At 36.4% G+C, this 26,394-nt stretch overlaps 1 protein-coding gene across 4 annotated transcripts in view; it reads left to right on the top strand.

Moving 5' to 3' along the window:
* The window catches only part of LOC309594464 (transcription initiation factor TFIID subunit 4-like), a 150,076-nt gene that overhangs the window by 46,916 nt on the left and 76,766 nt on the right, over nt 1–26,394 (top strand). For 2 of the 4 annotated variants that reach the window (XM_082320314.1, XM_082320313.1), the window contains exons 11-12: nt 17,808–17,938; nt 19,981–20,106. In XM_082320314.1, coding sequence (XP_082176440.1) covers nt 17,808–17,938; nt 19,981–20,106 — 257 coding nt within the window. Of the gene's footprint in view, nt 1–4,306; nt 4,407–5,073; nt 5,195–17,807; nt 17,939–19,980; nt 20,107–20,217; nt 20,903–26,394 lie in introns of those variants that run through there. The other 2 variants (XM_082320315.1, XR_014229047.1) reach the window with 2 other exon arrangements.

The raw sequence follows: 26,394 nt of genomic DNA, 5'->3' as shown, positions 1-26,394 counted from the left end.
GAAATGAAACTTTCAAAGCTTTTAAAAGCAGCTGCAGGGATTTACTTCTCAAAAGCAGTGAATCCAGAAGAGCGGCCACTCCTAGTGATCTCCTGCAGCCACTTTTAGAGCTTTATTTTGGCTTTACATGAAGCCTTTTATAGTTTTGAAAGTGGCTGTGGGGTTCACTAGTGGCTACTATCTGGGATCTATGGCTCTTGAGGAGAGAATTCCTTCAGCTGATTTTGAAGTTTTAGAAGCTTGGTTTTCACTGTGTGTGGCCAGATTTGTTGTTTGCATAGGACCACACACAAATTTAGTAGTTTGTGCTACTGGGCACTTAAAATAATGACGTTATAAGTTCACGACAAAACTCAGCCTCCCCATATGTTGCTGTGCCTAGACACACCAGGACTAAGCAAAGGAGGCTGTGACCTTCTCAAGCACATTAGGAAAAAGAAAGTGTTATGTGAGTCCTCATTCTTCTGTTTTTGTTATGCCTGTTGACAAATGAGATAAAATAGATTTTCTTCTTACTTTTACCTGAACATGACTTAAGGAGACCTTATTTTCTGCCTTTAAATCTATTAATATTTAATGATCACTTTAGTTTTAGGGCATGTTTTTAATGTTTTAGTAAAAGAGAGATTTGTGGTATGTACAGTATTAGGAAACTGCTCTTCTCTCCTTTCTCAGAAGCTAGATCTTTCAAGTTTTCTGTAATATTAATCTCCTCCTCTCTTTTCTGAGTAAGAGCTCTGTCGAGCAACTCAGTAGTGTTCCCCAAAGGCTGTTTCAGAGATTGTGCTTCCATTCACCAGAGTCAGAATATAAACTGCTAAAGTGAGAGCAGATGCTATTCAGTCTTTGGCGGTAACCACCAGCCAAATGCCTCAAAGTTATAGTGAAAGAGGTTTCTTAATATATTGTACGTTCTTATCTCTACTGTAACTTGGCAGTGTTATCATCCAAAGTTTATTTTAAATCTAAATGACTAATATTATTATTGATCCTTTTAAATGGAAGAAGTAACTGAAAGGTAATGCATGCAAAGATATTCATCCACTTCCTACATGCTTCCTTATCCAATTTTGTATCTAGTCATCTTTGGCTGGTAATCACTGCCATTTGTTCATACAGGAAGACAGGGCTGTGATGGTTTCAAATTCTTCTTTGATGCAAAATCAAGAGTGGGTATTTCTTAGCAGATAATGTATTTCTTTTGCTATTCCGTTCAGGATCGTAAAACTTTAAACCCTGATCTTTCTACGTGACAGCACAGCCCAATGAAACATATGCAAAGAGCTGTAAGGCTTTTGTTTCTCTTTTTGGGAAGCTGAGATGCAGAGGTTCATGTTCTCCATGCATGTGCATGCTGATGTGCATACAAACTCTTAAAACATTCTAGGTCTTTAACTTTATTAGTAAAATGGGTAGTATTTCTTTAAAGGGAAAGATAAGCCCATTAGACCCTCACAAATAAATAATGCTGAAAAATCCTGGCTTTTCCCTGTGGTTTTATGGGAAAGAAACAAGAAAAATAACCTTAATAATTTGTAATCGTTTCACTTTTGTTCATTCATAAGCTATTTCTTGGTGGGTAAGAGTGCTGTATTTATTAGGGTTTAGAAGCTAGTTTTTGACATTCTGAGTTTCCACTGTTTACCGGAAGGGGCAACACTTTAATGAATAAAACAATATGACTTAGCAGATTGTTTGAAGCGTGACAGTTTTCTCTGGTTTGTAACCATCTTGTGAAAATAGAAAATCCTTGACTCAGGAATTACTTTATTACAGCATTGTTTCTGAGAGCAGATGAGAATTAGGCTGCACTGTGTTTTATATTTAATATTAGTGAAATGTAGCAGGACATAGTGAAGGATGGGGTAAAAGGTGACCTTTTTATATTGCCTGATAACTAAATCCGTGGAAAAAGGGGACAGATATGTTGTGTATTTTCCTGAGAAGTCTTTTGACTGAGAGTTGGTGGTCTCTAGAACCTCCAGTAGCGGTGATATCCTCACAGTCTTAGACTCTGCAGCAGCTTATTAATTCCCACGGCTTTTGTTTTAATTCTAACTGATTTCTTCTACAGGCAGATGATGCCATTTTGCTTTTACTTGGCTATCCCTAAATTGTCACAACTTGTGGAGAATCTTAACTGTAAAATAACTGTCTTAATGCAGTAATAATGAAACATAAGTTTGGCATACTGTATTCTTTGACTTAGATTGTTTCTTTCTTTCTCTTCACTTTCAGTGTTCTTCACCCAATTTTTCCACTTCAGTTTTTATTGTTACAGAGCACTGGCTGAATAGAATAGGTACAGTTGTGACATTCTAAGAAATGTGAGACTGTTTGGCCATACTGAGTACATTTTAACTGTCCATCTTGTATTTCCAAATTATTTTTACTTACATATGTATGATAAAAATGTGTTGGAGAATCATCGATGACATTTTAATTTCACATTCATTCAGAATTATTTTTACATCTGCATTAGGAAATCAGTTTTTCTGTGGCATGATTTTATGAAATACTGTATTTGTCTGTTATCTAGCATTGTTACAAATTTCCTTTGGAAAAAGTCTATTACATTGACAACATAGCATACATCTGCAACATTTCCTATCGCAAAATCAGTACTGGATTCTCTTGCTTCATCCAAATAGATTTTTACGCTAGAACATGCATAGCAGTGCAGGCCAATTATTATGAAGCTTGAAAATGTGCTGATGAACCCAAACTCTCCTAGTCCAGTAGTTAAAAGGCCTACAGTCTTCCTTAAAACAGCTTCAGAGAAGCTTGGCTTGATAGAATTAAGCCACTGTCTCTGTCAATGTAATGGTTGTAGGGTTAGGCTCAACATAATTTATAGATTTACCTTTTTCTTATTTTACATGTAATCAATATTTCATGAGACAGAATTAAAAAAATTGTCATTTTCTGCCTTGATACTTTCTTTGTTCAGTCACACTTGAATTGCATGTCTGCTATAAAAATGCTTGTTAAATCTTAAGGAAATAGCTTATCTGTGTTTTCTGTATTCTGGAGTGTATAGAATCTACTATGTGGCATCGCGGTGGCAGCCCAGTTGTATGCATACGTATATATTTTAAATAAATAATTTGAATACTTTAGAGGGCATTTTACATTGCTAAATCATCTAAAAACTGATGGGAATATCCTTCATGGAACCAGGCCAGTAGATTCCAGAGCCTCTATTTAAAGCATTTGTCACTAGTTTAATGAGAGAGTCATTCTGTCATCCCCATTTCATCTGTTTGTTTGTCTACAGCTGTATTCATGTTTGAATGAGATGAAACTGTACTATTGATGATTGCTCTTTCATATACAGAGCAGTTCTGACATAAAAGTATACTTATTTTTCTGGTTGGTTTACTTTAGAGGGTTTTTATAGCTGCTTAGATTACAGTTGTTGTGGGTTCTGAAATTCTGAGCTATCAGATTGCCTGTGAACATATTTTTTTGTTTCCACTGCACTTTTTGTTGATGTGACTTAGTCGTTTTGATTGTTGACTTTCAGCTTTTTATCCAGGAGTTGATTTGCCTTCAAACTGAAATATTCCTTTTACTATCAGTTCTTCCACCAGCATCATTCTGTCAGCATGACCTCCTTAAATACCTGTGGACATAACTCTTGTGTTTGGAGACAGTTCTAACATGTACTTGTTCTTAAGCATAGCATTTTGAAGTCACGCATGTCATGCTTAGTCCACTTGAACTGTACCTAGAGTGGTATTTTCTGTGATTCTAGTTGCTTTTTCTTAGGAAAAAAAAAAGTCGTATTAGTTATCGTATAATCCATATTGCAAGTTACTGTGCATGCCAAATACGTTGACTTTCTCTAGTTCCTATAAACTTCAGTATGTCTCCTGCAGAGATGTGGCAGGTGTAGAGATGTATCTACATGCTGACATCTGGAATAGTTCTGTAACTTAGTGCAGAGTTAGTTTTTTTATTAGTATAAAACAAGCAATTTGCTAGAAATGTTGTTTAGATTAGGTGCGCACTGTTTCCAATCTTCTTATCAATGTGCATAGTTGTGATAATTTAGTTTCTTATGTTGAGACTGGAGTTTATTGTACATGTTCAATAGAGAGTCTGCTTTTCTATTCCAACTTAATCGATTGCTAATGTTACAATATTATACGACAATTGTACGTTACCTACATTTATTATTTCCTTTTCAAAAAAGGTGGGAATACATTCCCATCTTAGTATCAGCAGCAGTGTTGCCAAATAAACATAACCAGTAAGTATTTCAGCAGAATGTTAAACCGTATTGTTGTTCTTTCTTTAATAGGTCCATGATTAGACTTCCTGTTTTACAAGATGTCCCAACATGTGTTGGAATGGTAACTTCAGTACCACCTGAGAGCTTGGAGTCTGCCTTTCTGTGAAAGGTAGGGCAGCTTCTGTTCAATATTTTTTGTGTATTTCTAAGGTTTTCTTTTTATTAATCTTATTGGTTCTGCAACACTACAGAATCTGAGTTATGCTTTTAGCAGTATCACCTCTAAGTGCCAGAACTGATGTCATTTCATCAAGCAGTAATTTCTCAAAATAAATGTAGATATGTTCAAACTATGATTATTTATGAAGAAAATGACGCTCTTTCTTCAGGCATCATTTTCAAAGGTTTTTCTCCAATTGAACTGAGAGCATGACCATACTATTTGCTCCCAGAAATATTTGGAGAATTCAAGTTTTGTTTTCACCATAATACCTTGCTTCTGTTTTATGAACATAGTGGAAGAGCCTTCTTTAAGAGGTCTTGCTGTTTCTGGAAGGCAGTTCTGGCCTTCAGGGCCTACCAAAATACGTTGCCCAGCCTCAGAATAAGTTTGTATCTGGGAATTGAATGGCTTAAATTTCTTGGTCTCTGCAAAGGAGAGTAAAATTAAGATCATCATTCTGTGGAGATGCATTCTCTACCAGATTAATTTCTAAAGTCCATCGCATAAAGAGATTTCTGGTAATAAATATTGGATGTAAAATAAGAACAATAAAAAGAAAACCTTAGAGAACCATTCAATATTGCAATAAAGCTGACTTACATTATCCCTGTAGGCAAACTCCATGCTCTAGAGGTGGTACTAATGTCCCCAACTCTCAACACATGTTGGAACATCTTTGTGGAGGAGGAAGTCATTGATCAGTGAGCAGCATCTTCAAGGATCGTTTAAGGGGGAAAAAGTAAAAGGTAATATTTTCTCAAATATGTTGAAATGATTGTTCGTTACGTTTATTTGGCAATCCTGCTGCTCATACTAAGGTTGTAATTTTTCCTTTCTTAAAATTATTGAAAAAACTCATAAACTTCACTTTAGTCTTTCCTTCTGCCACGAGTTTCAATTGCATTCGTAAGCCTCCTTCATGTTGCTGAGTCTACTGCATACAAAGTCCAGATTCTACTACAACTCATTGGCAATTCGACTCTTTTTTTCAGTGCTTATAATATGGAGAGTGTTACTCTGTGGTTTAACCAGTTTCTCAGTGTCTAGTGTTAAACAAGTTACAGCCAAATGTTGCAAAGTGTTGAACTGGTACAAAGGCATTCTACTGGTAATGAAAGGGTATTTGTTTTCAAGGAAGTAGCTACAACACTGGATGTTGTGCCAGATGAGGTACCACCATCTGTTCTTGCACAATAATGTAGAAGTGCAACTTTAATATCAACTGTCATAAACTACAGCTATTTTGACAAAATCAAATGACCATGTCTCATCTGGATAAACTTTGTAGTGGTGGATGATCTGGTGATGCACGGATTTGGTATTAATGAATGTGGCACAATGTCCTGATCTTGACAACCTTTCCTCTAATCCTGGATATACACAGGTGAAGGTGCTGACATTTTGAAATCCAGATTATGGTCTTCGGTCTACCCTTCTGGTATCCTTTATAATTTCCTTTATTCTTTGTGCATATCCTTTCTGGCTGACATGCCCATCCTGGCTCCTTAAGATGAGGCCTGATGTTGAGCTAGACTGCCAGGCATCAGGCTTGCAGTGGGCAACTGTGATACCTGTTCAGACATGTCACCAACAAGACTTTTGTAGTGTCAGAGAGATGGTTTCTCCAGAAAAAGAAATTGCCAATAAGTCTGCATTGTTTACAGAAGTTGCTTTAAAAGAACAGAAGCATATAGGCAAATTCTTATACTTGGTATTCCCTTTAATCCTTGTGTGGATGTGATTGAGAGTGTGTTCTGTTACTGCAAGGACTATGTTACAGGATGCTGGTATCTGTGCCTCCACGTGTTTGTCATCTCTGACATTCTTACAACAGTTCTCAATCTATCTCACCTGACGTACTGTCATAATCATATACTACTTGTAGTTAATCCTGAGGTCCTGTAATGGTTTAGTATCTTTTGATCTTGGGCTTAGCCCAAGAAGCAGATTCTTCTAGCCTTCATGAAAATAGGTAGGGGATAAATCCCCAACTAACAACTTCTCTATTGTTTTCTTAAGGACTCTTATTGGTGCCATTGCCATATTAGTTCTTTCTCATCTGGTCCCTCCAACAAATCTCTCGATTTGACTCTGTAGTGAGTAACCAAGCACAAAAGTGCATTGAGGCATGTACTATTATTCATAAAAATAGTGAATGTATTTTCCAGTTCTCTACAGTCACTCTGTGTTTATTCTTGCATGTTCCTGAATGTCTTTGGACGTGCTTATTATTTTGTATTGTATTTATGTTTTGAGAAAACTAAGATTAAAAAAAAAATCATGTAACTGTAATCTGTCTATTCTCATTTGACTTGTTGAGACCTGCACCAATTTCAGTTCTCATCCCCTCCTCTGTCTTTTACATTTTCCTCACACTGTTCAGTTGCTGCAGCACAGGTTGCTGGGATTATAGGGTAGGATCTGGATGTAGTTCTCAAAAATTCTTTGACCTTCGGTGCCTCCCTTTTAATAACTTTGGCATCCTCCCTTCTTTTAGGATATACACATGAAATTGCACAAAAGTAATCTTAAAGAGGAATTATTAAAAGAGAAGGAATTAAACATCAAAATTAAGGATAGCGTGTTTCCTTAGCACATTGAGATTGTGATTTCTTCTAAAAGGAGTTAGGTAATATACAGTTTAGTTACAGAAAAAACTAGGGAAAAGAGTAATAGTAGTAGCTTCTATTCCTTCAGAGTTTACATTCTTTGTCTTCTATGATCAAGCTGTAAGGCTTCCTTGCTGTCTGAATACCAAGTATTCTCTTCTCCTGGATGCACTGCTTATATGGTCATGCTTCCATGATTTGTGGTAACTCCTTCCATTTTCCAGGCCTCCACATACCTGTGCATAATGTTGTTTGGTGACTAGCTTGGTTCTGTTAGAGACAAACCACTAAGGATAATAAAAAGACTCTCTAGGGATGATTAATAGCTACCTTTCAGCTGTTTAATTATCTAGCTTAGAGACAGAATTTTGGAAACTGGATTGTCTGGTTATATAAATTTTAGGTGATACCTCTTCTCAAATTAGTTCTTTCTTTTTGCCAAAAAGTATGAATTATGTGTGGGTTCCCAGACTTGCCTACCTCGTTGAGAATTCTTAGAGAAGTGAAGCTGCTTTTTTTTGTCATTCTTACATGACTTTCATCAAAAAAACACCAATCGTATAAGTAGGGTTATGTAGGATTCTTGAGAAATTCTTTTTCTACTTGATGAATTTTTTTGTCTTGCGCCAAATCCCACCGACTTGCTTAACAGCTTTGAATCAGCACAGAAAATAGGATCAGACATTTTTGCCTGGGTTATAGATAGATTTTTGCATGGATACAACTATTTCTCTGGCTCTGTTGTGTTTAAATAATTATACCAATATGACCTTCTACAATGGGGCTATTTTTCTGGTTTTCCTTTTACAAGAATTAGGGTTATCAAATGAAATTAGAAGGTAAAAGTTCGAAACAAGCAAAAAGGGCTATTTTTTTTTTTTCCAGGTGAGTAGTTAAGTTGTGGAACTCTTTGTTTCAGGATGTTGCAGGTTCGAAAAATTACTTGAAAAATTAATAGGAAAAAAAATCCATCCTGACCTAATAGAGAGAAAGATAAGATCCTCAGATCCTCTAACTTAGGATGGTCCTAGGCTGTATATTGTTGCATAGTTATCACTGCACACTTTTTTGGTTTTCTCCTTTTTTTTTTTTTTTAAAAAAAACCAAAAAAAACAAAACCAAAAACAGTCTTCTAGCAGCATCTCCCACTACTGCTGTTAGAGAAAGGATGCTGGACTATATTATCCAGTATAGCTTTTCTTAACTTTTTGTACAATTATATAAATACATAACTATTTATTATAATATAGTTTGTACAGAATAAGTTAAATCCACTATAGTACCTGGAGCTTTATGAGTGGTTTTGTACCAGTGCATTCACACTACAGAGCTTATAAGTCTTAGTTGAATCTTACTTTGCTAAAATAATTTGGTTGGCATTTACTTTGGAGGGAGCAGGAGGAGAAGAGAGTATTAAAATTTGTGTAATATTTATTCAGAACTTTTATTCCTTTAGGTTCCATTACAATTGTATGGTTGGTTATCTTTTTTCTGATGTCTTGCACTGAAAATGGCTATGTATTTTGAGGATTTTAATCTGTAAGTTGGGGATTTATTAATTTATTTTTAAAAAGTAACTGATGTTTCACCAGTTTCTCAATTTCACAAAATGCTTCCTGGGGAATCATCTCGAGGTGGGTAGTTCTGAAGAAGTATGGAACAAATACCATACCCAGCAAGTCTTGAGTTCTCAAGAAGACTATCCACTTTTATCCAGAAGCTGGGTCATGAGATAATTTTTATCCTATGAAAGGAGGAATGTTCTTTTACAAACAAGCTTACTGAAGTAATTAATGTAGGGTCTTCCGCTATTTTGTAAATAACAATTACATGGTGATAAAAAGTCATTCTCTTTAACAAAGTCAGTTTATTATATATGAAGGTGAACTGGAAGTATAGTGTTGAACAGTGTCAGGTACTGGTTTACAAAATCTTTCCCATTCCAGTTCAGGACTGGTTTAGAGCTGTGGAGTATATCTTGGCCATCTGCCCCTCACAGAGGAGTGCTGGTTTGTACCTGCTAGAGGGAATCGTTTACCAAATCTCAAAGCACTTGGCACCAATTCCCTCTAGTTTGGCAGCAAACACTCCCTAGCCTGTGGCTTCCCTAAACACACTCCAGGTTATAGGTTCCTCAGAGGTGCCCGCTCAAACGACTTCATTTGGATGGGCTCTTTTTGTGAAGGTAGCAACTGAAGTTTTTTGGTTTCATCTTTCTTCATCCTGTCTTTCAGCACCAGACAGGCTTAACAGTACAGCAATTCAACATTTATTAAATTATTTATGCATTTAGTTAGTAAGACTTAAAGTGAAGCTTTTATTTAAAGGACTGAAAACAGAAAATTACAGCTAAAATTATCATACTGTTTCTTTTGCCTGGGATCACTAGGTTATCTTATACCCCTAGGAATCTCTAATCCTAATCATCAGAGCTAGTGATTTGTTGTTTGCACTGTTTAACAAGCTTTTCCTTCAGTTTTTAATACTTAAAGTCTGTCTGGGGCTCTGGTAGCCCCCCCAACATAACCCCAGGGTATTTTGTACCCAACCAACCTCCTCAGTTTTTTCCTTTGTTCTGTTCTATCCCCCATTCTCTAGCTTAATATTTAAGATTGGGTTTTCCCTTTGATAGCAATATGAATGCAGTATTGATGGATTACTTCATAGGCTGAGGACAGTGCTATATGGGAGATGTACCCCGTTCTTAAGTCCCACCTGGTTGTGTTGGGACAAGTAAATTCAATAATTGCCATTTATGGCTCCTCAGGATGCAAAGGGCCCTTAGTGCATTAGAGTTGTTTCCCCTTTGTGTTTAGTAAGCCTGATAGTTAAATGCTGTTGCTCAGTTTAGAATTACTAATATAATAGTGTTAAACAAAGCACCTGTTGATTTCATGACCTTCTTTCTGTAGACACCACACATGGTGTATCTTAAGACATACAAATATTGCTTGTCTAGTTTTAGAAGGTGAACTGCTCTCCCCTTTTCCCCCAATGTTTTCAGCTGTTACGCTATACAGGAACTTGTGGAGACTAAGTTTTGAACAGTGACTACTTCACTGATCATGTTGTATTTAATTATATGTAATTTTACAGAGATGAAGGTGTTTTAAGTGTATCACTGCTGACACCTACAGCAGACCTATAAAATCATCAGTTTCCCTTACGCTATTGAAATGGAGGAATGGAATTTATTGAAGAATTGCATAGCTTGGAAGGCTGCAGAAATTCAAGTGGTAGTTTTTCCAATACTTTGCTTTTCCTGATGGGAAAGATTGCAGAAGGACTGAGGCATGTGAAACTGTGGTGGTTCTGTTGGGATAAAAGAGGAAGGGGGCTTGAGCCTAAAATTGTAGAGGCAATCCAAGGCACAGCCTAGTACTTACTGTGCTGTGGGGATGAGGTAGATAGATGTGACCAGATGCATCTTTTTTGCATTGTTCTAGATCTGATGCTGTTTGAATGAGGTTAAATAAAAGTTTAAACAAATAATTTCTCAGATTCAAGGGGTGGTGGACTTCTGTGATTTGTTTCTATCTTATAGTATGCAAGCCAGCTGTAACACAGAAGAGGCCTGGACATAAGAAGTCTGGTTCCAGTTGCATCTGGGGCCAGGATTTCATGCACAGAATTTAAAGTTTAAGAAGTTGCTCCTGGTTTTAAGATGATAGCAGAGTGCTTTGTGCAGTTCTGGCTGACCTGTGATTAGGGCAAAGAGAGACTAATTATGCGCTCTCACAATGTTTCTGTTGAAGGACAAGACAAATTCAAGCCCTAAATACATGCTGTTTAACTGTTTAAAACCAGTTCTTCAAGGTTTTTCTGTTTTAAGTGTAAACATAAAGAGATTTTATACAGGCACTCAATAATTTATCACATCAATAATCAGTCAGACCTAGTGTTTTACAAATAATTTTTTTATCTTTGATCTCAATCCTGTCAGTCCTCTTAAAGTATAAATTATTAAAGTAACTTTTTGATTCTTTGAAAGCCTATCTGCAAAGATAGTATTTTTCTTCTGCTTCTCAAATAGGGCAGTACTCTTCTTAGGATTTATTTTAGTTTGTTTGATCAATAAAATATAATTAAACTTTTAAAGTGCAGCAAAGCCAGTATCTTTCAGGTAGCTAAGCAGATGATAGCACTCTATAGAATTTTCACTTCTTGGGACCTGAAAGTTTTCAATGACAAGGTTTAGGTGCTTTTATGTTTGTAAAAAAACAATCTTGTGCTAGTGACACATATGCCAATATCAGAATAATATTGCTGAACGTTTTTTCCCTCAAGGTTTTTGGAACTTATATGCAGGTTCTAACTTTATAGGAACTCTATTGCAATATCTCAAACTTTTAACTAGAATATAGTTTATTTGTAACAAAAATATTCTAACACTTATATTTCCTTTGCATGCTGTCTTGTGTACTATAGATCTTTATTAAATGCTGATTGAACCATGGTTTGCTATTAAAGCTTCCAAACATGTAATTAAGAATTAATATGCAGGCAGACTTTATTGTGTTGTCTATAAGTGCTTGGCAGATTAGAAATTTGTTTACTTAGAGGGTATTCATTTGTGATCCCTCATATTCTTCATATAGGATAGTATGACTCAACTGACTGCTTTAGTAGCATTTGATGCCTCTGAGGATGTGTTGAAACTGAGTCCTGCCACAAAGAATTGAAGTGTTCATGCAATCAGTCATCAATTCTTGATGGTCTTGTACGGTTCTGGTGTAGTAGAGATCTGGCAAGAACACGTGAATGAAGAACCTGACCTTAGTTATGTCTTTAAAAATATAAAAATTCAAATTCAAGTGGAGAGATTGGTTAAAATTATAGCTTGGAGCATTGTTTTGCTCCAGCTCCATTTTTATTGTTATCCTTGATGATGTTTTTATCATAGCTCTAGGAAAAGTTCGGAATTGCGTTGCTAAAGTAATTTTAAATACTTGAAGCATATACTTGTTATCAAAAATGTCTAAATTTAACAAATGTGTTATTTAAAAGCAAGGAACTTTTTTTCAAATTGCACATTTCTTACACTGCTTTAAATGCAGAATTTTGGTCACAAAACTACAGGTTAAGATGGCCACGTTATCAAACTTAAAGCACATTAAGAAGATCACCTAAAAGTCGGCAACAAGTTCAACTTTTTTTAACAAAAGAGAGATGATAGCAGTCTGTTGATAGAAATAAGTTCATTTTTTTTGTTTAATCTTAATTTTCTCTTTGGGTTTTGCATTTCTGTACCTCTGTAAGTGTATATATTATGATTTATTATTGCAATGGCATAATTATTGGCGCAATTAAGACCAGAACTCAGAATGCTAGGACCTAAATAAAAATATCTGTAGATGAAGCTACTGTCCAGTGACTTGGTTAGAAAGCTGAATAATATATTGAGGATATTTTGTGTTTTGTGATACAATTAAGTATGTGTAGTATTATAAAATATATATGTGTATATACACATTTCTTAAAACTATAAATGATATTTCTTTTCCCATGTCATCATCGGTCTAGGGAATCTTGCAATGGGAAGAGAAACCTTTCTGTGTTAAAACTGGGAAAAGTAATTATGCAGACTAGAAGAGTATCTCAGGAATTTCCTATTTAGAGATCAGCATTATTTTCCTTTGATGGCAGACAGAATTCCAGTGTGCTTTTTATAAATGAGAGTGGATGAAACTCAGGAGGAGATGTAGCAGTGAAGAAAAAAATACTAAGACTTTAATACAGAAACATATGAAAATTAACAGTTTCCAGCCCTTTGCATAGTTTCAGTTTCTACTTGGTATTTTCTCTGAGTAGCAGAAAGCAAAAAAAGACAATCTCTAAACAATGGTATCAGAACTTTTCTTAGGTCAGCGGATCAATAAAGTGGTATGCATGACTGTTTATGAAAGTATAACTAGGCCAGCCTGTCCAAGGGTAGACGAGATTGTTATTTCAGGAGCACATCAGTAATTTTCCCATCCTTGCCCCAAGTACAATCCAGGTATTTAAGCAGCGTGCCAAATCTTCATGTAGTGTACAGCTTTGGAATGCACGCTGCTTCTGACATCCTTTGCTAACAGGATTTTGACTAATGTAATTTAGAGCAGGGAAGACGTGATGATGCTTCCACACATGATGAATGTTGTGCATGACAAGTTGACTTTTAAAAAATTTCTCTTTTTGTCTTTTTGTAGTCTGGTTTCTTGATGCTAATTCATTTTGGGGGAAATTTGTTTTGTATTCTTTCTTCCTTAGCCTGTTTTCCAAAGAAAACTACCCTTAAGAGATTGACCAGTCTATTTACCTGCCTTCTCTTTCCCTTCAGGTAACTTCTGAATCCATTGATAAATCAGCAGCTACATAGCCCGTCCGTGTGTCCCAGTTGAGGGGGAAATCAACCATTTTTTCGTTTTCTTTGCTCTTCTGTCTGGTTGGCTGGCAGTCAGCACTCTTGTACAGACTGGCCAGGCTATCCTCAGGGTGAGCTGACTGTGCCCAGCTAGCAAGCTGGACAAATCTGGACTGGGAGACATGCCAGGGCGTGATACTAGATGTACGAGGGAACTAAGGGTATGTGCGATAATAAGGAATATGGGAGAAAGTTGAAGCTATGCAGGAAGACAGGGATCATAAAATCACTCAGGTTGGAAGAGAACTTGAGTGGTCATCTAGTCCAACCTCTTGCTCAAAGCTGGGTCAACATTAAATTCAGACAAGCTTGCTTAGGGCATTGTCTGGCTAAGTCTTAAAAACCTGGAAGGTGGGAGAGTCTACAACTTTTTTGTGCAAAGTGTTCCAGTACTTTATCTTCACAACGAAGAATTCTTCCCTATATCCAGTCAGAACCTCTGCTATTTCGGTTAATGAATTTATTTATCATTCTTCTTCCAGGCATCCTCAATAAAGAGTCTGGCTCCATCGTCTCAATAACTTCTCTTCTCCAGACACCCTCATGTTCTCCTCATATAGGTCATATGCTTCAACCCCATAACTATCTCGGTGACTTTTCCCTGTACTCAAGTTTTTCCAAGTCTGTCTTGTACCAGGTGACCAAAAACTGACTGCAGTAGTCTAGATGTGGGCTGAGTGAAGAGGAATAATTGCCCCCCTTGATCTGTTGGTTACTGTTGATCTACCGTTTTGCTGTTCATAGAATCATAGAATCGTTAAGGTTGGAAAAGACCCTTAAGATCATTGAGTCCAACCGTTAACCTATCACTGCCAAGTCCACCACTAAACCATGTCCTCAAGCACCACGTCTACTCATCTTTTAAATACCTCCGGGGATGGGGACTCAACCACTTCCCTGGGCAGCCTCTTCCAATGCCTGACTACCCTTTCAGTGAAGAAGTTTTTCCTAATATCCAACCTAAACTTCCCCTGGCGCCGCTTGAGGCCGTTTCCTCTCGTCCTATCACTTGCTACTAGGGAGAAGAGACCGACCCCCACCTCACTATAACCTCCTTTCAGGTAGTTGTAGAGAGCAATAAGGTCTCCCCTCAGCCTCCTCCAGACTAAACAACCCCAGCTCCCTCAGCCCCTCCTCATAAGACTTGTGCTCCAGACCCTTCACCAACTTCATTGCCCTTCTTTGCACATGGTCTAGTACCTCAATGTCCTTCCTGGGGTGAGGGGCCCAAAACTGAACACAGTACTCGAGGTGCGGCCTCACCAGTGCCGAGTACAGGGGCACTGTCACCTCCCTGGTCCTGCTGGCCACACTATTCCTGATACAAGCCAGGATGCTGTTGGCCCTCTTGGCCACCTGAGCACACTGCTGGCTCATGTTCAGGTTGCTGTCAACCAACACCCTCAGGTCCCTTTCAGCCAGGCAGCTCTCCAGCCACTCCTCCCCACTCCTCATCTGCAGCTATCCTGGTAGGCAGTCCCCAGCCTGTATTTTTGCAGACAGTTAGTCCATCCCAGGTGCAGCGCTTTGCATTTGTCCTTCTTGAATTTCATGAAGTTCCTGCTGGCCTGGTCATCAGATCCTTCTGACTGGCGGCCCTTTCCTTTGCACTGCTTGGTGTGGTGCCATCTGCAAACTTGATGAGCGTGCTTTGTGTCTCCCCCTCCAGGTCACTGGGAAAGATATTAAAAAGGGTAAGTCCCAGGACAGACTCCTGATGGACTCCATTTATAACTGGCCTCCGGGTGGTTTTCTGGACTTTGAGAATATTGTGTTGAGGGATTTCAGGAGTAGAAAGTTACTGCGATATTGCAGAGGCTGATGAAGAGGATGTAGGATGAGAATCTCTAGGAACCAGGCATCTCAGAGAATGGTCCTTTGGTTCTGGATGAATTTCTGAAGAGTTGGACAGGCAGAACCAGCCATATAATGGTTGAATTTACTTAGAACAAGTGTCTTTAAAATTAGGGAAACCTTTATTGTGAAAAATCCAAGATGGTGATAGTCCTTTATTATGAAAGGATTGTGTGTGCTCAGGGAAGTTGAGTAGCTGTAGTTACACTGATGAAATTCAAAGAATTATTATTTTAACAATTATTCATTCGTACCCTTACCTAGACTACTTGGCAGAATTTTCCATCTCAAACCTCTTTTCTGGATACTAGTTAATTAAATTTCCCTTCTTACTTGCATTTTATCTTTCAGACTAGGGTTTTTTGATTGATGGCTTTGCTTACACATGTTTGCATAATAAAATGGTGCATGCTCAAATAGGTCTTCATACTGCAAGTCTGACTTGCACAAATAGCTCCTACCAATATGAATAGGCCTGCTGACTTCAAGGACTTAATTTGCATGAGTAACAGTTGCAGCATTGGGATCTTAATGCGGACGTCTGCTTTCCATTATACGTTCAGCTTTTAGCAACTTCAGTGGAGTTCCATCTCTATTACAGAGAACAAATTGGGCACCAAGAAAGATTTAATTTTTTTCTTTTTTTCGCAGTAAAGCAAAAATCAGTTAAAAAGCATACCTACATATTGCTAAAATCCTTAAGGTAACGTGTACAATATGGAGTCAGTGCTGGCTTAAGTTAGTTTGAGATGACGACTCAAAGAATCATTAAAAAAATTAATATCAGAAATACATGACATAGAGAATTCAGCTCTGGGAAGTGTGGGAATGATGTACTGTAGTGATGTAATAAAATATACATTTAAATAGACACTGCAGATCAAAAAAACAAAAATGAGGAGGAGACGGGGCGAGGGAGAGCTGGAGGAGGCGCGATCTGTTTCGGGCGGCTGGGCACGGAACCGGCGGTAGCCGCCGTGCCCACGGACAGAACTCGGCGCCGTTTTCTCCCTGGGCCCTGTCGCCTCAGCGCTCGCCGGCGCGCGGGGTCGGCGCGCGGGGCCGCCGCAGTGCCCCCTGCCGGCGGTGGCGGCCCGCTCGCGCCGTGATTGACCGGCCCCAGCCCGGCCCTGACAGAAGCCCAGGGTGATGCTGAACGCTGCCAGTTCGTCTCAGATCACATCATTAAAATAACAGAAGTATACATCCATGTGAGACCACTGCTCACTTGTTCGTCTTCATTTTTTAGACGTGTGATGGTTTCTTGCTCTTGAATTTGGCCAGGAAGAGATAGGAATGCCTCACAAAACAAATACTCATTCTTAAGCCTCTCAGGTTTGTATTTGCTCAGGGACCCTTCCGCAAACGAAGGTTACCTTTGTAATTAACCATTCAGGAAACACTTTCCAAAATACTCTCAACCAAATTTCCTGTAGTGTTTTGCATACCCGTTAACGTAGCACAAACAAACATATTCACAAACACTTTTAAAAGATTCATGTTCAGTCAACGGAAGACTGATTCAGTGTAATCAGAGTATTTACTCTTTTAGGGCGGGTCAAATCTAATAATCCGTACAAAATACAACTACTTTTTTTTTTAATATATAAAAATATATATATGTGTGTGTGTGCACACAGAGTTGTCTGTCCAGAAAACTGTCCCACTGGGACTACTCACGTGCATGTCTTTGTAGGACTATAGCTATTTATGTGTATATCCGTATATCTACAAATCCATATCCAATACTTAGTAATTACTCTGATGAATTTAGGAATTTAGGAATTTCTATGCGTTACTCATATTCTTGTTTCTGTAGCTTAGGTGATTTTTCAATATATCAATACATTAGACTGTAGAATGTTTGCTTTTTGTATAAACTCAGAACAAAGTATCAAATGTCCAAATGTCCAAATAACTACGAATATGTATTTTAGCAGTGTTTGGGAGACAACTGGTGTTTTTAAATAACTGTTGTTAATATGACTTTATTTCCTCATATTCAATTAATAGGTTTTTTTCTAAAGAATTTTTGTTGTCAGTAGTATGGCAATACTGTAGGTTAAAGTGTGCAACAGTATGCTTTGGGTTGCAGCCTCATCTCATTGACAGTGAAATTAATCTGCACTAACGCTTCTGAAGATAGAGGAATTGCTTTTTCTTGTGTAGAACAACTGAGAACTCAAATTGTCTCATACTCTGTTATGCTTTGATTTAATATACCAGGATAAACTTCAGTAAAGTTCTTAAATGCTTTCTAAGTGATAAAAAAAAATGCTCTGATTTCTCTTTCAAACTTTAAAGTGTAGTCACACCTCTTTTTAAGGGGTCATGAATGTATCACCAAAGCTACATAAATACACTGTCACGGATTTTTCTGTTCAGGAAAATGAAGTTATGACTTTATGTTCTTTAGAGGTTTTGGGAGGGTTTTTTTGGGGGTAAGCTAATTCTGTTTTGTTTTGTTTTTTGCTTTAGCTAAAAAACTAGGAATTACTGATGTGCCAGCTGAGGTGGTTACTTTTATTTCCCATGCAACACAAAACAGATTAAGAACAGTGATAGAAAAAGTAACAGTGATAACCCAGCACCGAATGGAATCATACAAAGTAAGTGTGCAAAGAAAGGTATTGTGTGTTATAGAACCATGCAGCGTGATGCCGTTTTTTCTTAGCACACGGTAGGTGTTTTGTGTTCATTCTGCATGCAAAGCATGTTTTAATTGCAGGTTTGTCTACTTCGGCAAATAGAAAGTGGTGGGATGCTAGCACTGCTTGCCAGATCTGTCTTCCTCCTCTGTGATAGAATTTGTGTGTAGAATTACGTTTTTGTCCTTCTGTGCTGAAGTGTCTAGCATGGAGCATCTGTTAAGCTATTTCTGCTCATTGATTGTGACTAAGACTGTTTCTTGATGTCTCCTTTTTTGACCAAGGTATCCATTGAATGGATCAAAATTGCTTCAATATATAGGAATCTATAGTAACTTCACACATCCTTGGCTGTGAGAAATGCTAATATTTTATGAAAGCTACCAATTTGTCTTAAACCAGCAACTAAAGAATTCAACTATAAATTCTTCACTGTTATTAAACAATGATGTTCTCTTTAAAAAGAACATTTCAAGATTAAATGCTACTCTCATTCCATCGTTAGTTGATTGTACTCTTGAAGCAAATAGAAACAATTTAGATACCTTAAACCAGGGGGGAAATTTAAATAAGAATCTGCAAAGCAGTTTGAAATTCAAATAAATCAAACATCTTTATTGATAAATATGAAATATCTCTTTTGATAAAAGTAAGATGATAATAGTTGTTAAACTGATGTAAAAGCAAGATGGCAATAACCGTAGTTGTATGTTGTGTCTAAGCTGTGTTTAGATTTCTTTAGTGTATATATACATTGAGTAGCTCTGGTTTGGTTTTTTTGCTTGTTTTGGGGTTGTTGTTGTTGTTGTTGTTGTTGTTGTTGTTGTTGTTGTTGTTGTTGTTGTTTTCCTTGAGTGAAAGCCTAGTCAAACAGCTTTGGACTGTATCTTTGCCCACCTATTTCCCAAACCTTCCCAATGGGTCACAGTTGGACTAATTATATGTGACATTTGCAAGAAAAATTATCTTTGTCATCTGTGACTAGAATTGACATTACTGTGATAGAAAAATGGATTAAAAAAAATAAAGGCTACTGTGCCTGTGTATTACCTACACTTACATCTTTCCTTGCCTTTGATGGATATATTCTGCTATAGTGGACTAAAAGTAAAATCTCCTTGCTTCTTCCCATTATTCTTCATCAGCTTCAGCAGTGTTAAGTCCCTCCTTCCTTCTCCCTAGGATGGTGTCTGAGAAGAAAATACTTCACTTAGTCTGTATTAAGCCAAAGATGCATTTAAAATAATATCTTTACAGATTCCTAGAAAAAAATTATGTTGTCTCTGAACTGTAGTATTTTCATTGTCTTCTGTATATTTCTTGTTTAATAGTTTTCTTTGATTTCATAGCATTGCAGTGAAAAAGGAAAATATTAACCAGATAAATGAGATGGCAGTAATATGGATAACTTATTTTTCTGACTGACATTCCGAGTGTTCCCCGTGCAGCTTGTGTCATAAATTCTTATTGTTTGTTGGGTACTAGGAAAGCTTGCATGCTCTTAGTTGTCATAAAGTTCTTCTATTTTAATTGTAATTAGAGGCTTATTTTCAACTGAATTTTTAGCTTTAATGCTTTTATAATGCTGCATCTTGATCATGTCTGTTACTAACTCAAGATGAGTACAAATACAGGAACTGCAGTTTATAAGCAGGCTTATATCCTATATCTAGGATTGTTCAGTAATAAGTTAAGCATCTTGGGGGGGTTTAATCAGTATGTCTGTTGGTTTTATTTTTTTTAACTCTTTGATGTCTCTGGTGCTGATAAGTCAATCCTTGTTTTTTAAATTTGCTTAGATATTAATGAAATAATCAGATTCTAGCTGCATTATTAACCATAGGCTAGCTTCATTCCCCCAAGCTTAAAAAAAAAAAAGGGGGGGAAATTTTTTTAATTGTTAGTACAACAGAAAGATTTTAATGTATAACACCTATAGTATTCTTTAAACGCAGTCTTGATGAAAATGCATGCTTCTGTAAAACATTGTTCTTATTTTACAGGATGATGAATGGTATGAACAAGCTACAGATGTCCGATCACAGTTAAAGTTTTTTGAACAGTTGGAGCGTTTAGAAAAGCAAAGGAAAGATGAACAAGAGAGGGAAATCTTGCTAAAGGCTGCCAAGGTATCCAATTTACTCTATTTATTTTTTTTAAACTACTTAACAATTCATAGTCTTTAAACAATTATTTAATTTTGTGCAATCTGTTTCATAAAGACATTTTGTTTCTTATAGCAAAAAGATACTGTTCTTCTGACATCACACCTTTAATTCATTAAGTCACGCTGTCTTGTCTTTGATGACTCTCAACCTACCTGACTGGAATGCTCCTACATTTTCAAGATACAGCTCTGAATGTGATGAGTTTTTGGGAATATAGGAGACAATGGTTAACATTTTCAAAATAACTTGGTGAAATAATTTTCACAATTGCCTTTGAAATTTAATAGATGCCAGGGTTTCTGTGCCATTTGAAAATCATAGCCTACACTTCTGGTATTTAAACAAAGTTCAGTAAATCATTACGGATTTTTTTGAGGCTTTTTACTACTTGAGTTTTTTGAGGCTTTTTACTTCTTGAGTTTCTAGACTTTTTTTTAAAAAAAGTTTTGTTCATTTGTTTGTTTTAATTTAAATACTATGTGTCCCAGTTGGTGTTCCGGTCACCTCTAACTACATTATTTAATTGATTCATGCCTGTCTTCCGTTAACTATCAGTTCTTCTGGACTTGTTCCTTTGTAACTTTAATTCCGAAGAGTGAATTTTCATACATGCAATAAAACAAACTAAGACAATATTGTTTCAAGAACATCCAGGTATAGATAGATCTCCTGTTTATAACTGAAAATTTAATTTAGTTCTCTCTCTCTCTCTCTCTTCCCCCCCACCCCCCGCCCCAATCAAACTGCAAATAAGTTTATCCCTTAGTTATCTCAATTGTCACTGCATTTGCATTTTCATTGAATTATTTATTGTATATTCTGAAGAGATCATACAGAACAACTCAATGCTCAATTGTAACACTTAGCATCCTGGTTTTGTGCCATTAGTGTTCATAAATTGAGAGTTTTTTTTTTTTTATAAAAACCTACCCTTGCTTATTTCAGAAATCTGTTTCTCAGTTTGGCTACTTTAATCTGTCCTATTTTCACTCTTAATTTATAATTGTTCACATTGTTAACTATACTACAGATTTCCACATAACATGCATAGTCTTTAAATGTTTAGATGAAAACAGATTTACTGTTTTCATTCTTAATGTTTTGGTTTTTTTTAAATAAAGAAATGCTTTTTTTTAAAATCCTGTTTTCTCCATTTAGTGAATACATCTTGATGAATCATGTTTTCTTTTCTCTGTATCCTGCTACTTGTTTGTTATGTTGGTTGTTTTTTGTTGTTATGGACATTGAGGAAGATACAGTAGCTTGTAGTCCTTAGTTCAAAAATGTTTCCCTGACTGCATAAAGCCTTTCTCAGGCTTATCTGAGGTTGGGTTAGATGACTTCCTGTTGTCCCTTCCTACCTAAATTACTTCATGATTCAATGTTCTTTGGTTTTGTGGTTTGGGTTTTTATTCTGTGAAGTCAAAATTTAGGAAATAAATACATGAGCAACAAATTTGATTCCTGTAGATTACAGAAAGAGCATATTAAAGAATTCTACAACAAACAAATATAAAAGAGAGTCCTCTACTTGATTTGAAAAAATTACCTTAATGAAAATAATGAATGCATAAATCAACTTCATAACCAGAAAGTGACAGGATACAGCTTAGCATAAATATATGGTATACTAGAAAACTAGATGAAGGTATTAAAAAACTAAACCACAAAGTAACCATGGAAGAGCAATGCTGATTTATCAGTATTAATGTTTAGAAAGAGAAGTTGAAGATATTGTGAGCCTTTTGGGAGGTGCTTATGCAACGTTGTGACTTAAGTGTAAATGCTGGTTTGGAACTGAACTTACACTGATAGTGTCTTTCCTTCGTGGAGCGTTTAGCTGGCTCTCAACCATTCTGTTCCAATGGATTGACAACCTATTGCAAGACTTACGTAGGACATAGTTTAGCAAAATATGGTCAGATTACAACTTTTTTTTCTAAATAATAGATTGTTCGTGATTTCCTTAGAATCTAGGTTGCTGCTCAAATGCAAGACCACCTGTACATTAACAGCAATAACTGTTAAGGTCTTTATTCTGAATTCCTACGTACCAATTCCTTACCCAGGATTTAGTTTTTTCTAGTCTTTTATGAATTTGTCTAGTTGTCTAAGGAGATTGAAGTCTTTGTGGAAAGGATGCAGTAATTCAAAGGACACAGTTAAAATCTGCCCCAGCTGCCCTGATAACTAGTGATAAAGATCAGTAACCATTTTTTGTCTGTTTGTGGCCTGCTGATTGATATTTGTGTCTGCAAAGGGGGTAATGATTAAACTGGCTCTGGAGACTAAATACCTATTATGCAAAGACAACGTTTCCCCAATCATGGCATCTTTGTCACCTTGACAGTGTTGTGTCTTTAAAGATTAGAAAATTTGGGATTTTATACTGAAATTTCTGCTTCTGCTTTTCTATAAATGCTTAAATCTAAATTTAAAATCTAATTTCCTATAAATGCTTAAATCTAAAAATCAGAAATTTTTTATTTATGACTGCAGATTCTTAATGTGCCTTTTAGATGAACAGAGTGATCTTTTATCTTGTACGTGTTTTGTCATGTTATTTTGCAACATGTTTTTAAAGTTACTCAGCAGAATAATTTTAGGAAAATTTCAAAATTGCCTGCTAGTGCTACCTCATCTATTGTCTAGTATGGAAGAGTGTAAACAGGTTTAACTTGTACAGTGAAAATTCTATTTTAATTATTTACACTTTGGAACCTTGTTAACAGCCAAAGTCCAGGTTTTGACAAAGAATAAGATAATGAAGGAAATGTTTTGGGCATTGGAGTGGATGCTATTAAATAATCAACAACAAAATAATCAACTGAAAAGATGATGAAAAATGAAGGAGTAGATTGAAATGAAAGGGGAGTCAGCATGAGTCTTTCAGAAGCATTGAAACCAATTTGGTAATTTTGCATTAGAATCCAGTAAGGGATAAGAAAGAGATGTAAATGATGGTCAGAGACAGTGTCAGGTTTGCAGGTTTTTGTTGTTCTTTTGGGTAGTGGGCTGGTTTCTTTAGGAGGAGATTAGAAAATATTTGACACTAGTGTTCTGATTGATCTGCAACCATAATTTCAGTTGTTACAGTAGGATGTGATTACAGAATCTGTAAGCACCCAGATGGGGTTGGTTTTGCTTCAGGAAATGTTTTTGGGAGAATGAGAGATAAAATCAGATGGGGAGATAGAAGAAAAAAAAGGTTTCAAAAATATTTTAAATTTTTTACATTCTGAGAGAAGTCACTGTCCAAGTTAAAAATAATTGTGAAGCTACAAGATTATCTTTAAAGCAATATACTGCAAAATAGCAGTATTATTTGGCTTGTTAAATGAGAGAATATTACAAAATCTTATGTCCCATGCCTGGGAAATACTTGAGAAATAGAGACTTCATACCACGAGCTTAGAAGAATAATGACTGATGTTCGCATTCCAGTGAGATGTTTTGGGGGAAGACAAACTTGACAGGAAAGGAAAAATCATAAGGTATACTATAGTAGCAATGCAACATACAATTTCTCTTTTAATTAAAAACCTAAAAATTGAAAACAAGACTATACTGTTTCAGGAGTTAGCACAGTCTCTTGTACCCCAGGAATCTCTGCATCATGTTCCACAATGTATGCATACCAACCTAGAACATGTGGCCCAAAGCATTTCTCTAATTTACTTCCTAGTGATTCTTTTTATAATAGAAGAGTTTAAAGACACATTGGTCCCCAAAACTGTGAGATCTAGTCACTTCCTGCTGCCGGAACAGTCCTGTTTCAAACATCCAGGTAATATGATGCATCAAATACAGAAGCTATACAGGGAGAGGCTGCAGCTGCCTTGATTGTCATTACTTTTGGGTTATCTTCCTGATATGTGAATAATAGGATAAAATAATAATGGCACAACGAGGAGCCATCTTGTATATAAACACGTATGTAGGGTGCGGTCTCTTCAAAGGAAATATTTGGGAGAGTCAACTCTTTGCCACCATTTGTTTTCCCAGTAAGAACCCACTGGCTGTCGTTTCCATGTGTGTGCAGAAGCAGAGATCTTTTGAATCTGTCTTTGGTGGCTGGTATGGGAAATCGCAAGATGAGCTAAGGAAAGTCTTAAGACTGCAGAAAGGTCAAAAGCCAGACTAAAATCACTTGAGGAATTTACCTTTACATTTGACATGGTGTGTGTTGTGTGGACTTTCTTAAAACAACAACAAAGCACAGGTCTTGCTGTAGTAAAAGATATGTTCCTTGCTTGCTTTCATAGCTATTTCCAAAACCTGGAAAATGCAGGTTGTGTGTGTCAAATTGAATGAGGTTCTGGTTCTGGGCTAATAATGGAAATATTTCTGGCAGCAGGAGGAAGAGGAGTTTGTAGTTGATTTTTTTTTTTTCTTCGTTTGTTTAGTTTTATTTCTGAATTGTTTTTTGGAGAGAGTGATGCTTTCTACAGTAAAGGTACAGCTTGGGGTTGTCCTTGTCTTCAGAAAAATCAATGAATAATACTTCTATGATATAATCTACAATAAAGTGTATCATGTTAAAATTACAGCGTTAATTCATCTGTTCAATCTGGCTAAATGCATGTTTATTTTATTATTAAATTAATTTTGAAAATTAATTTCCAATATATGCATTCTATTAGTCTATTATTTTGAGTGTTCTGTATAGTAGCACAAGCCTGTCAAGTTTTGGGGTCTTAAATACAACTATCACAGGAGTAAGATCTATGCTGTAAAAAGAATAATTACGTAAAGAAATGGAAAATTATGTTTAGTGTTGTTTGTGAAGTTAATTAGTATTTATGGATGATAGTGATTTTATCGTGCTATAGGCTGAAGGGCTTTTTTTTATTGGAGAGACATTATTGAAATTTGGCAATGCTGATTTCCTTACACATACATCCTGTCATTACTTGAAGGGACTACCTCTTTGAGCCAGAGATGAGTTCAGTCGTCATGCCAATTTAATCCTTTCCCTCTCTTCTGAGAGTACAGTGGATGTAATGCAGCTTTCTGTGAGATGAAGCACTCTCTGAACGGAAACTTATAACTCACTTCTAATGAGACGAGAGCAAAGAGGGAATTATTGTGTTGAGATAATTTTCTGAATTTTTAGAAATTTCTTACTTCAGTTTTAATGATTTTAAAATAAATCTTTTTTTAGACCTGTACTCTTGCATTCCACCTCACTGTGGTCGTAGCTCTGAATAGGGTTTTACCCTCAGCTATGCTGCTTTTAGCTTTGTTAATAAAAAGTGAAAGTTAATGTGAAAGCAAAGTGTTTCATGTTGCCAATTTAATTTCTTTAATTAAAAGTGAAAGTTATAAGCTGGTACAGCCGTGGGTGAAGTTCTAATGTCATCAATGGGGAAAAATAGGTTTAAAATTGAAACTGTTGGCACAGCAGTGGCTCTCAATAGTACAGCACCTGCAGTTGTGACTCTTAACTTTATTTAATGAAAAAAGATGAGTTTGAAGCATTAAAGACTCCCAGTGTATGTATTGGGAAGGGGGAGTAGAGCTGTAAGTGCCTTAACTGGGATCAGATGTTGCTTAATGCAGGAGACGTATTGAGGAGGAGAGACCCTGTGAGAGAGAGGTTTAACAAGCTGAGACTTCAAAATTATTATACATCTAATAGAAAACGTTTTTTGTTAGTGGGACAAAATGTAACAACAGTGAAGCTTTGACATTACAAGTGACAACAAAATACTGCATAATGATCATAATTAAATACATCAGAAGGACTTGATCTGCCTATCTGTGTAGGTGCACAGAGCATCCTCCAGTTTTAAAAATAATTGTTGCATATATTTAAGTATTTCATGAGTTATAGATAAAAAATATTGTTGCTTTCCAATTTAAGACAGTTCTATGAAATACAAAATCCCCTTCTTAAAACTATGCTGTTACATGTGTAATTAGATGTCTGGTTTTTGTGGCATTCTTTCTTAACACAAGCAAGGGGAAAAGCTGAGGTTTGGAACATTAGGGAGTTTGGTAACATGTAAATGAAACCCTATATTTCTAATGTGTTTTGAGTACACATTTAAGATATGCTGCTTTTCATACTTTCAAAGTCTAGTATTTCCATAGACCTAATGTGATCTATGCAGTTTTCAGATAAATAAGATAGCAAGTTCTCTAACACAAAGCACTTTCATTCTTAACAATTAAAATATCAGGCTGTCTGGTCTAATAAAAGTAGTTTATGTTTGGGAGAAATGTTAACAAACCTGGTTTGGTGAA

The sequence above is a fragment of the Platalea leucorodia genome, assembly GCF_965183815.1.
Source record: "Platalea leucorodia genome assembly, chromosome: 8".
Taxonomy (NCBI): domain Eukaryota; kingdom Metazoa; phylum Chordata; class Aves; order Pelecaniformes; family Threskiornithidae; genus Platalea; species Platalea leucorodia.
Note: the sequence above shows the minus strand (reverse complement) of the source record. Positions and strands in the feature narration are given on the sequence as shown.